A 12113-nucleotide genomic window follows, 5' to 3' on the forward strand; every position below is an offset into this window, starting at 1 on the left:
AGTGAACTAAACTCAAATTTGGGTCGTTCTCATTCGCCGTGTATCAACGTCCACGCTGGCATATGTCATGCTGACATTTATTGAGCCCACCCCATGGTGGTGCAGTTGGCGGGGGACTCCCAACAGATTCAATGTGCACTCACCAGATGGCACTGCGATCGCATAAGGATGGTGCATCCAATTGCCTTGTTCGAGGACTTGATTAGTGGGATATCTTGTTAATTAAATATCGTTGGTTAAACTCTATATTCTAGCGACGAGGATTAAGTGGAAAATTGAAAGTAAGTTTTATTAACAAATAATTCAAATATTGTTGGAATTTTGATATGAAAATAGAGCTTTATGGCAGATTGGGTGGAAAGAGGACGCTTCAAATGATTTTCGTACAGTGCCGCAATGCTGTTGAGAAAATTTGAACGTTCGACCGGAACTGAATAAAAATGAGTCTGAGAATCCATGAGCCGTGCGGAAAGTTCTTTGAGAGAAGATTACCTGTGTCGTGGATTTTCTTTCCAGTTGATTGATAAATTGCAAATCCTATCCTTGAATGATTTAATTAATGTTATCCTAACGGTTGACTTTCCAGAAGAAATGAAACAAACTCCTCAAAAGTGATTTTGTCTACTTGACTTTTCTCCACGACCCGTAAGAGAGCGCTGACAGTATGTTGTTTATTATCTTCACCAAGCGAGCTTTTCAATGACTTGATCAAATTTTTCCTCTTCACGTGACCGGTTCGGTCCAAGTCGTACAAATCGAACATCTCTTTCCACTGTTGGACATCATGAACGATTCGCTTGAATTGAGCGTAGTTCAGCCGTTCCGGGGGACCAAGTTCAAGCCGGGAAATTAGATGCTGAGCAAGTTGTTCGATAACCTCTCGATGACAATCATTGGTTGAAGGATTTGCCACAACCGCCGAGGGAGTGCGCTTTCGCGTTAAACTTTTCCAGGGTCCTTTCCGTTGTTTGAATTCGGATTTCATGTCGAAAAAATGTGCAATCAATATGGACGCTAACGCGGTATGATCAATCGATGCCTTGGTATCAGCCAGACTGTAGAACATTCGTACCACCGAGTGCCAGCATTTTTCGTTCATGGAAGGAGTATTTTCCTTGAAATTTTCGTTTGTTTTACGGCGGGGTCTAGAGTAGATTCTCAAGAAGAATTCACCTTCTAAGTTTCGTTGTTGAGTGCACGGAACTATGAGTAGAACGCCGGGTAAGGTTTTCACTCGGCTGGTGACCTCACGTACGGTGGAAAAGGTTGGGTATGCTACCACTGTAGGTTCTTTTTTCTTGGAAAACGTCATCGGTACGGGCTTGGAACGGAAATCGTTCTCTGATATTCGATAGACGACAAAACTGATCGGAAGATTAACTCCTTTTCTAGGTTTCTGGATCAATGAGATTGTTAGATGACACATGCCGGAGCTATCAACCTGATCGGGTTGAACCAGGTGAACTATGTATTGAGGATTCTTCCAGAATGAGTTTGCGTCATCCTTTGGACCACCTGCCGTAGACTCCGCGATCCATCCTCCTTGTATGCATGATAATTGCCAGCTACATTCGTCACCGCTGGGATTTCCCATGGAATCGGGGAGCACGTTACAAATCTCCACTCGATTGTAGAGCCGAACAAATTCATCAAACCGTATCCAGGATTTCCTAAAACAGTCAGCTGTTCCATCGTTTCGTAGAGAATAGATCTCGATTAGCTCCTCCAGTGGCGTTTGCAAACAGATCAGCCTGCTTTCGATTATGGCTGTCTTCATAATAGAATATGTATATTGCGATTGTTTTTCCGATCCTTGGTAGTTGCGCTGAAAGTAGGATGCAATAGATTAAAATGTTAACCTGGGGTTCTTTTCAACCATCTCACCACTTTGATTGCAGCCATGATAGATCCCTTGCTCAGCTTACGGTTGATCGTTTCGTAGCTACTGTCCGTCACCAATACCGCATCGCCTAGATAGTACCGTTCGGTGATGCCTCCGGTGAAGTCCTGCATGGCTTCAGTGACCGTACTGGAAACTATTGCACCGAACGATCCACGAAGCTTCGCATATGCCTTCTCCAACAGAGCGAACCAGAATTCGTTCTGCTGGGTCGGTCTTATGAATATCAGTTTTCCATCCATGGTCGGAAGCCGATCGTCGATCACCACGTCTACCCATCTACCGTACTGCCAGAAACGAAAGTGAAACATTCCGGTATAGCGTTCCTCATCGAAGGAGTTATCCGTCGGAACGGTTCGACGAAATGCTCGGTCATTGGTTGTAAGACTGATCATTGCTGCTGAAAGGAAGCCATGCAGAACGGATCGCTTCTCTACGCAGAATTCGGATGGTTCCTCAACGAAAAACTTTGGTCGGGGGTTGATTTCCAATGGACGTACCCATTGGATGTTTGTCTTTACCGTAGATTCATGTCCCAGTACGGTGTGGATTGAAGCGGGGAAGTCAGGGCACAGTGGTTCCCCTTAGAACAAAAGTTGGCCAAAACCTCAAAATTGTTGCAAATAGGCAAAAAACAGTTGAAATAAATGTTTATTAGCAGTACGAAGAAAACTTGACAATCAAGACGTCACAAAAAGGAGTATAGTAGAACCAAAACCAATGCAAAATGGTCCCAAAGCCGTATATAGGAAGACAAAAATGTTTGCGCCCAAACCGTCAGTTTTAGGTGTATGGTTTCTTAGGGAAAGTTGCTTCATATTTTTTGTTCAATCTTTTTATGTTCGTAAAATTAGGGTGGTCCATAAAATAGGTGAATTTAAAATACAAACTTTTTTATTATTTGAGATAGACCAAAGCAGTGTTCTAAACAGTTGTAGAACATTCAATTCAAAGCAACTTTGTTCAAGACACAACATTTTTATCTCTTATGGTTAATAAGTTATGATTTTTTTAAACAAACAGGTTAGGGTGGCCCCTAAAATCGGTTTTCTTTGAATATCTTTTCATGCGTTAATTTCTCGTAAAACATTATTCTTATTAATTAAGAACTTTTGATGACGCATATTTTTGCTCAAGCAACTAGTTAAAGGCTATTTTCTTCGAAAAAATGGCTCTTTTCAATTGTCAATATCTCAATATGGGGCAAATCGATTTTCAAACATTAAACTTCATTGAAAACATCGTCTTTTCTTCATTTTTGGTAAAAAAAACTCGAAGAGCTTTTTATGTTTAAAGCATTTAATTTAATTTAAAAAAAAAGTAATATTTTTCAACAAAAACTAGCCATAACTTTTCAAATAAAAGAGATAACACCTTAGCAAAAATATGCGTCATAAAAGGTTCTTATGTTAGGGGAAATGACGGCTTCGGCATGCCAGGATATTTTCGGCAGCCCAAATTGAAATACTATTTTCACTGGATTTTCTCACGAAAACACTTCGCTGAATGCATGCAAACGATTCTTTATGCTTTCAGCTTCAATTTGACTATATTTTTACCACTGAGAAAAAGCAATCTAGCAAGGTTTTCTTGAAATGAAACACACGCACTACAAATTGTAGCTGATTTCGAGTTGCCGGTAATAGAACAGCAGATTTACATGCAGTTCAAATGGAATGGTTGCCGAAGAAAAACTGGTTGCCGACAATACTCACTCTCACTAGAGAAGATTGGAGCTTTGTAAAAGCGTTGCAAAACAGTTTTTGACAATTCTTTCGACTGGAATTGTTAGAGCAGCTGGCAGCAAAAGATTGTAAACAAACCAATACTGCATATGTGTACGTTCCTTAGAGAAAAGGCTATAAAAGGCTTGTTTAAAAAAATTATAACTCATGAACCATAAGAGTTAGATATATGGTGCGTGTGTGTATGTGTGTGCGTGTTGATGTCCCCTGAAAAAGGCATTGTGAAGCTTGCTACCGTATGCACCGCAGGTTATATAACTTAGAAACGGATATTTTCGAAAGAACACTTTACTTGTTATTCCTAATTTCAACATCTTTCGCAAAAAATCGCAAAACTTATTAAAGCCTATCTGAAAGCTAACTTTTCTAGCTATCTTTTGGTTACTATAGGATAGTGGGCGGATGTGTCCGTCATATGTTTTGCTTAGTCTAAATGTAAAAAAAGTACATTTTTGCTAAATTTTTATTTGAAACTGTCACTAAAAACAGTGTAGACACTCTTTTTTTCCATCCATTTGACGTGAAATAAGCCGAGGAACATTTCTTCTGAAGCAACCAAGTTGATAAACACATAATTTTTTGCTATATTTGAGCAAAACAGTATCAAGAAACATAACGATTTTTTTTCAAAAATTTGTGATATAGCTACACTATAACAGCCATAAAAAAATATTTAATCAACAGAACTGCACAAATCATTCAATTTAAGATACTCTAAACATGTAAAAATGATAAAAAAATATTGAAATAAAAAAAATACCAACTTTGATGTTTGAGGTTTTGACCGGCCAGGAACCACTGTGCAGGGTCTTCGAAGAGGAGCTTCTCTGAATGGAGATGTTGCTGCAGAAGGTAGTAGTCCTGTGCGTCGGGGTTCTGCTGAACACTGTTGGATTTGTAGGCGATCTGCAATTGTGTTTAGTGTATATTTAGTATCTGCCAGAGACGATGTTTTATCACCGGTTGGAAACTAACGATTTTAAATTGGCTCACTACTTGACTAGCCTATTGGTCACAAGCAAATCGATTAACGTACCCCATTCTTGTCGAAATTCTAGTACTACACTATGTTTGTTTTGATTCGCTATGAAAGTTTGACAGATAAAATGAGGAGTTCGTGGATTTTCCTATGTTTTGAGGGGTGCATCGATTAGCTTGGAACCGAAGATAGTACCAGAGCTGAGCCAAAAAGTTGAGCACGTTTCTTCGGGATCAACTAGTCTTAGAGTTACCTCTATGATAGTACCATCAACAATCAATACGAAACTAAAGATTTTAAATTGGCACACTACTTGACTAGCCTATTGGTCCCAAGCGAATCGACTAACTTATCCCATTCTAGTATGAATTCCAGTACTACACAATGTTTGTTTTGATTTGCTATGAAAGTTTGACAGATAAAATGAGGGGTTAGTGGATTTTCCTATGTTTCGAGGGGTGAATCGATTAGCTTGGGACCGAAGATAGTACCAGAGCTGAGCCAAAAAGTTGAGCTCGTTTCATCGGGACCTTCTGGTCTTAGAGTTGCCTCTATGATAGTACCATAGAGGTAACTCTAAGACTAGAAGGTCCCGAAATAACGTGCTCAACTTTTTGGCTCAGCTCTGGTACTCTCTTCGGTCCCAAGCTAATCGATTCACCCCTCGAAGCATAGGAAAAACCAATAACCCCTCATTTTATCTGTCAAACTTTCATAGCGAATCAAAACAAACATTGAGTAGTACTAGAATTTCGACTAGAATGGGATACGTTAATCGTTTGCTTGGGACCAATAGGCTAGTCAAGTAGTGAGCCAATTTAAAATCGTTAGTTTCGTATTGATTGTTGATAGTACTTTCTCCACCTCTCAATCACCTCACATTGCGTGCGACCAAAATAAAAACAAATCATGACAGACGAGACACATGCTCATGGCAAACACGTTTAAAGGGTGGTTAATAATTGTCACCCTTCACCAGGGTTACAGAACCAATAAATGCTGGTAAGGGGAGGAATTACCAGCGCACCCAATTGAAGCCCAATTGATGGGGAGAGTGGGAACTCCCTGTCTTTAACATTTCATGAATAGAGAGTGGGCTCTTCTCCCACGGTTGTATGATTCTTCTGTTGGAAGGAGATTCTCAATCATCCCGTAGATGCAGGTGGGCGAAAATAAATTATAATGTTCGAAAATCCCTCTGTTTTTGATCTTCCGATTTCCGAGAAGGTGTTTGTCAAAATTCTGGTCGGTCAGAAATAAGTCTGGTACAATAGCAGATTTATTTGAACATTTTCCATCTGTCAAATTTAAGTGAAAATTTACCAAACGGAACACAGCCTGAGTACAATAAGCGGTTATTAAGCTTGAACAAGTCGAACAGCGAGAACAGCCCACAGCTACTGACAGGAGTCTTGCTACAATGAGTGATAGTTCCATATCATCATCATCAAAGTCTTAGTCCAATGCCAACAACTCTTGAAAAGTTGTTCTACCAAAATTCAAAATTTCTAAAAACTTTCTTTTTTCACTGATGATGATGAGACCTCTCTGAATTTTAATATTGTGATCACTAAGTATTGTTTTTTTTTCTAAAAATCTCAGCTTACGATTTGTTGTTTTTTACGAGATATTCAAACTTGTTGTTTTTCAACGTTTTCTTCAAAATGTTTGTATTAAACTAGTTTTGTTACCGGTTGGTACCATTGGATTCAATTGGTGTAAGAGTAGAGTCAGTGTTGTGAAGAGAGATAGCTCCATAAAGTCACTTCTAAAGTGACCGATAAGGTAGGGCGATGATGGAGGTGTTTTGCTGCATGGGCGAAGCGACCACTGTCCACTGAACCACCACCGAACTGTCATAGCGTAGTGAGAGACGGAAACTAGCTACGGTGAAGCTGAGAGTCGATGAGGAGGTGAGAGATGTTTCGGCCGAGAGAGAGTGAGGATAGAGAGTGTGTTGCTGACTGTGGTACGAGATAGTTGGAATTACACGAGGAGTGTTGAGAGACTGGGAAAAAAACGTACCCGGAAAAGAGGAGAAAGTGCGTCGATCACGGTGTTAGAGGACTTAACCGATCAGGATCCGGCCGTCATCATCTGGCCGACGCCATCTAGCCAACCCTATCCGGCCATCGAGATTTGGCCATCGCGCTTCGGCTATCACCCTTCGGCCATCGCAATCCGGCCGCCGAAATCCGGCCGCCGAAATCCTGTAACTACAATCCGGCAACCGCAATCCGGCAACCGCACTCCGGTAACCGCAATCCGGCCACCGCAATCCGGCCACCGCCATCCGGCAACCGCAATCCGGCCGTCGCAATCTGGCCGTCGCAATCCGGCCGCTGCAATCTGGCCGCCGAAATCCGGTCACCACAATCTGGCAACCACAATCCGGCCACCGCCATCCGGCCACCGCCATCCGGCCACCGCCATCCGGCCACCGCCATCCGGCCACCGCCATCCGGCCACCGCCATCCGGCCACCGCCATCCGGCCACCGCCATCCGGCCACCGCCATCCGGCCACCGCCATCCGGCCACCGCCATCCGGCCACCGCCATCCGGCCACCGCCATCCGGCCACCGCCATCCGGCCACCGCCATCCGGCCACCGCCATCCGGCCACCGCCATCCGGCCACCGCCATCCGGCCACCGCCATCCGGCCACCGCCATCCGGCCACCGCCATCCGGCCACCGCCATCCGGCCACCGCCATCCGGCCACTGCTCTCTGGCTGTTCCACTCCTCCATCGGGACAGTCCACGCCGACTCGCACACTAGAACCGATAGATCCACCCAATAAACATCACCAAGGTAAATTAATTCATTGCGATATTTAGGACAGCTTACACCGAAAATTCCCCCTCGCCGACAAATCCTGGGACCCGGGAACAAAAGAGGCCTTTGGACACCCCAGTGGCTGCCGACAGGCTTAGACCAGCAGCTAGGGGTCTAGGCACGTCCCCTTCTGGGACGGCGGATAATCTCCCGGGGTCCAAAAAATAAAGAGTTTCAGTTTAATCCTTAGCAAAAGTTTTGTTTTTGGTGTATTTACACACCAAATTTTGGAATTGAATTTCAGCTAAATGGATTGCTGGATAAAGATTAGCAAAACTATGCTTTACTGAAAATCAGCTAACAACGTTAACTGAAAAGTTAAGCAAAAATTAACGATTTGTTGGAAATCACCAAAGAGTTGTCAAATTGCTCAAAAGTCACAGTCGAAGGATCATGCTTCTTTATAGAAAAATTAAATTTTGGTGTGTGTTGTGTGTTGGTGACAGCTCTACTGTAAATCCAATGACCCATTTTAAGAATGCCTGTTCATACACGTACATTCCGAAGATATATTAATATGCAATAAGCCTTCTTTGATACTGGCACGTATTTAGCAATAAAATTATACCTAGTTGCAATTTTTATGAATAAACAGAAATAATTATTTGGATGGTAAATAATCTTTGCTGAACGTTCCAAAGCATTATTCCATGTTACATACGCTTTGAGCTCATGATTCTGAACGACATAGAAAAAAAAAAAAAAACCGCTAGGATCTAGGACAATTTTTAAAATGTTGCCTCTTTATTAGTCGTTACGGTTCCTCCTTTGAACCATTCGAGGTTCCCTGAGGGCGTATATGGTGTCGTTACACCATATATACTTAGTACTATCAATTTCCAGTAATATACGTAAAGTAAGATGCAAAACTATGTCTACTTTACCGGGAGCTCGGGTTGATCTCGGTCCTCTATCTTGACAGGCAAAAGTCTCCGGCCAATGAGACCACCACCACTCGATTCAGCAGTTATTCCTTTAAGAATATGTGCAACATGTTGACAGAAACCGTTTGACAGCCAAAATATTCAATTTAGACGCGGTTTTGTCAATTGGGTTCATTAATTTTGAAAAATGTATCAGTTTTTATACATCATCTGAAAGAGCTTCGTTTTCTGAGCACACCTATATTTTTTTCGAACCCACACACTTTCATCGTAATTTTTAAATCAAGACTGAAAACAAAATAATAACTTCACTGTTTGACACTAAACTAACAAACTGACAGTTCGCTCTCATATAAAGTGACACCGAGGGGCGCTAATAAGGTGATTTTTGCAAATGTTATCGTACTTATTTAAAATAGTTCCAGTGTACCAAAATTGATGAAATTTTGGGTTTGGGTTCCACTGTTAATGCAGATTACGAATATGCATTTACCTCAATACCCTTAAAGAACCCAATTTGTTTCCACTGTTAGAACAAACGGCACAGCATACTATGGAATAGGAAGAACTTGATTTTACATTCAACTCATATCACTGATCACTGCGACAAACACTAGAGGCACATGGAGTTTGATAATTACCACTTGAAACTCTGTTTAATACCACTTCTGTGCTTTCAATTTCAATTTTGTAGATTAACATATATAATTATTATTGTAAGAGCGAAAACGACGCATCAAAACAAAAACACGTCTTTTTCGCAGTGCGGCCTACTTCGATCTTCCAAGCACTACGAACCTTGGCTTGCTAAATCCCCATCCTGGACTACTGTGCATTGCTCGTCATGATAATTTATTATAATATGCACACTGTAATTAATATATATTGTTTTGACTGATTGAGTTCAACACTATGAAGATATGTCAATCGAAGTTTAATTTCGATATATTCCTTATTATTACAAGTTGATTTTTTTATGAATTGATTTATTTGTACAGGCTCAATGATTACAAGTTGATTGACTTACATCATCATCAGTGAAATCTACTATCAAGAATCGGTTTGATTCTGGTTCACCGGACCCAGCAGTTGCACTTTTAGTTTCCATATTATTTATTTGTGAGAAACTTAACCATTTGACATGAACACGAATGGCAAAATTATTCCGGTTGCCTCTACGCCATTATAATTCTAACTGAACATCAAGCGACTGCCTAACTACCTCGCGACTGATAGCTGTTTGTTATTCAACAAACGATTCACAACAAAACGGAACGACGAATCACAGCGCAGTAATCCATACCTACCTCCATCAGTGACTCAACCTGAGTCACCCACCATATCGCTTTGAGTTTGTAGGTATTGCGCGTTTAAATATTCATGTGTAGTATCCCTTGAGGAGAAGCTTATCACCCAAAACAAAACATTTCTGGCTCATTTCGATGTTTCTAACAATATTGGGAAATGACGTAAAGAAATCCAAGAACATCACTGTTTTCCTCAGATTTCTGAAAAATTACATGTAACAATATTTTTTCTATCTATTCATGAAAAAAAGATGAACTCTAAGCAAAACCAAAAAGTCGATTTTTGCGGTTCTTTGAGTCCAACTTTTTTGCCATTATACAAAGAAAAAAATATTTTACACGTTTACGGCGGTAAACTTCCCCTTACCGTTATCGCTAAACGTTATACTCAACAACTGTGCTAAGGGAGCCTCTCTTAGCTCAGTCGGTAATGGCGCAGGGCATTCCACGAAGGCTCGGGAAGCGATCCTGAACAATCATTTCCAATCTAGCTGAAATGTTGCACAGTTGTTCCTCTTTAATAAAAATGTCATTTTATGTTATCAATTCTTCATATTCGGTCACGACTACACCGCAAAAAAAATGTAATATCGATCAACGCAATGCAAGCTGATGTATGAAATAATGATGTAATAGCAAAAAGCAGATACAATATTACATCAATGGACGTAATTTTGTTCGCAAAATCGATGTACATCGTACAACGTAATATTACGTAACCGGTGGAATGATCTCTGTGCAGCTGTTTGGATGTAATATTCAACAACTTTTTTATCTGTGTACTTTTCAGTCAGGGCCTATCTTCTTCATTCCTTTCTTTAACGTCGGTCTCTGTTCCGCAATCTAGTGCCAGTCATCGACGGACATCGAACGTGCAGGAACGCAACTTCCACACCTGTGTAGGATTCTTCTTCTTCTTCTTCGCATTTCAAGCTTTTGGAATATCGCATATTAGCTTATTGCGTGCTCTCAACTTAGTGATCTAGATGCACTTCCACAGTTATTAATTGAGAGCTTTCGATGCCTGTACCATTTTTGCATTGGTATAATTGTGTGGCAAGTCCAATCATACTTCTATGCCCAGGGAAATCGAGAAATTTTCCATCCCGAAAAATTCCTAGACCGGACCGGGAATTGAACCCAGCCACCTCCAGCATGGTCTTGCTTTGTAGCTGCGGCTTTACCGACTGAGCTAAGGGAGGCCTGTGTAGGATATCACACCCATTTAAACAACACATGGGCCGAGACCAACGGCTTTTTTTCCCTTCCGAAGGAAGACGTGACCAGAGATTTTTATGCCTCAGAAAAATCCCACCGACCTCGGCTGGGATTGAACCCAGATCCATTGGGGGGTGAGAAAGCAGTCACGTATATGTAGAACAGTACACGCTATGTCTGAGGGCACTTTTTTGCAACTTTCATGTACCTAATTTTTTTCTTCACATGAAGTTAGTATTGATCCTTACTAGCAAATGTGTGAAGGGTTTAAAATATTTCATCTTGGGTTTTTTTGAGAAAAAGGGTTTTGAAGTATACTTAACCGTTTACAAAGGCGTATACGGATTATTGACGATACAAAACTGTTACGGATCGAAACAAATTCAACTGAAAATGATTCAAAAGGGGATTAAAGTAGTCAAAATACTAAGCTTCAATAGTACAGCAAGATTCTCTCCTCGGTACCGTCGGATATTGTAACTTTGTCATGATGATTGATGTTTAAATTAATAAAATAACTAAATAATGGATTAGTCTCTGAATTTGCTATTATTCAGCCAGGGGGCGACGCCGGCATAGTGGTTAGCATCCATACCTCTCACGCCAAAGTCACGAGTTCAAATCTCACCCGCGGAAAAGTCACGAATGACCCAAGAGCGTTAAAGTGACTATAATTAAAAAAAAAAATAATTCAGCCATTCCATAGCAAAACGATACAGTGGTTCTCAGAATTTAGTAAAAAAATGTTGTTTTGTTCTTTATCGCAAAATATGTTTATTTTTTATTTTTTTATATTTCAACGTTAGGGTAGTCCAAAAAATGGATTTTTTTTTATTTTTTTTTAATTATTTTTTTCAAAATGTATAACTTGTGATTCACTGGGCCGATTTCAAAGATAAAAATATTAAATGAAAGGTAATTAAAAATAATAATTAAAAAACTATAATGAAAGTAAAAAAATAAATATTTCGTAAAACTTTAGGCTTTTTAACACAACATATCGAAAAATCAGCGATGTGTTCTTTTTCGTAAGCTGATTATCAAAATTTCATCCTTCAAAAACTACACGTTTATCAAGCAATGGCGTTTATCAAGCACCAACAATGGTGACCAGCGAATCCAAATTGCGTATGGCGAGTCGCATTTGCGTCAACCACTCAATTGCGTTATTGGGATCATTCTTGGCTGCGTTGTCTTTCCTCATAGCTGATTTGCAGCCGGGCTGGATAGTTTGACGGTAACGAT

General features: G+C 40.5%; 1 protein-coding gene across 1 annotated transcript; it reads right to left on the minus strand.

The window, feature by feature from the left end:
- Positions 1-538: 538 nt before the first annotated feature.
- Positions 539-9548, minus strand: LOC135712725 (calpain-A-like). The gene is made up of 4 exons (XM_065235753.1): positions 9371-9548; positions 4449-4551; positions 1885-2465; positions 539-1825 (listed from the first exon to the last, which is right to left on the minus strand). The coding sequence occupies exons 1-4, from the start codon at positions 9449-9451 to the stop codon at positions 563-565; spliced, it is 2028 nt and encodes a 675-aa protein (XP_065091825.1). The 5' UTR covers positions 9452-9548; the 3' UTR covers positions 539-562.
- Between the last annotated feature and the right edge of the window lie 2565 nt (positions 9549-12113).

The sequence above is a fragment of the Ochlerotatus camptorhynchus genome, unplaced genomic scaffold (assembly GCF_037179485.1).
Source record: "Ochlerotatus camptorhynchus isolate MF236.1 unplaced genomic scaffold, CSIRO-AGI_Acam_v1.1 ptg000503l, whole genome shotgun sequence".
NCBI lineage: Eukaryota > Metazoa > Arthropoda > Insecta > Diptera > Culicidae > Ochlerotatus > Ochlerotatus camptorhynchus.

Coding starts and splice junctions, on each gene's coding strand:
- LOC135712725 (XM_065235753.1), bottom strand. CDS start 9,451: ATGGAAACTAAAAGTGCAACTGCTGGGTCCGGTGAACCAGAATCAAAC. Junction 4,552..9,370: donor TAGATTTCACTGATGATGAT/GTAAGTCAATCA, acceptor ACACAATTGCAG/ATCGCCTACAAATCCAACAG. Junction 1,826..1,884: donor TCATGGCTGCAATCAAAGTG/GTGAGATGGTTG, acceptor TCCTACTTTCAG/CGCAACTACCAAGGATCGGA.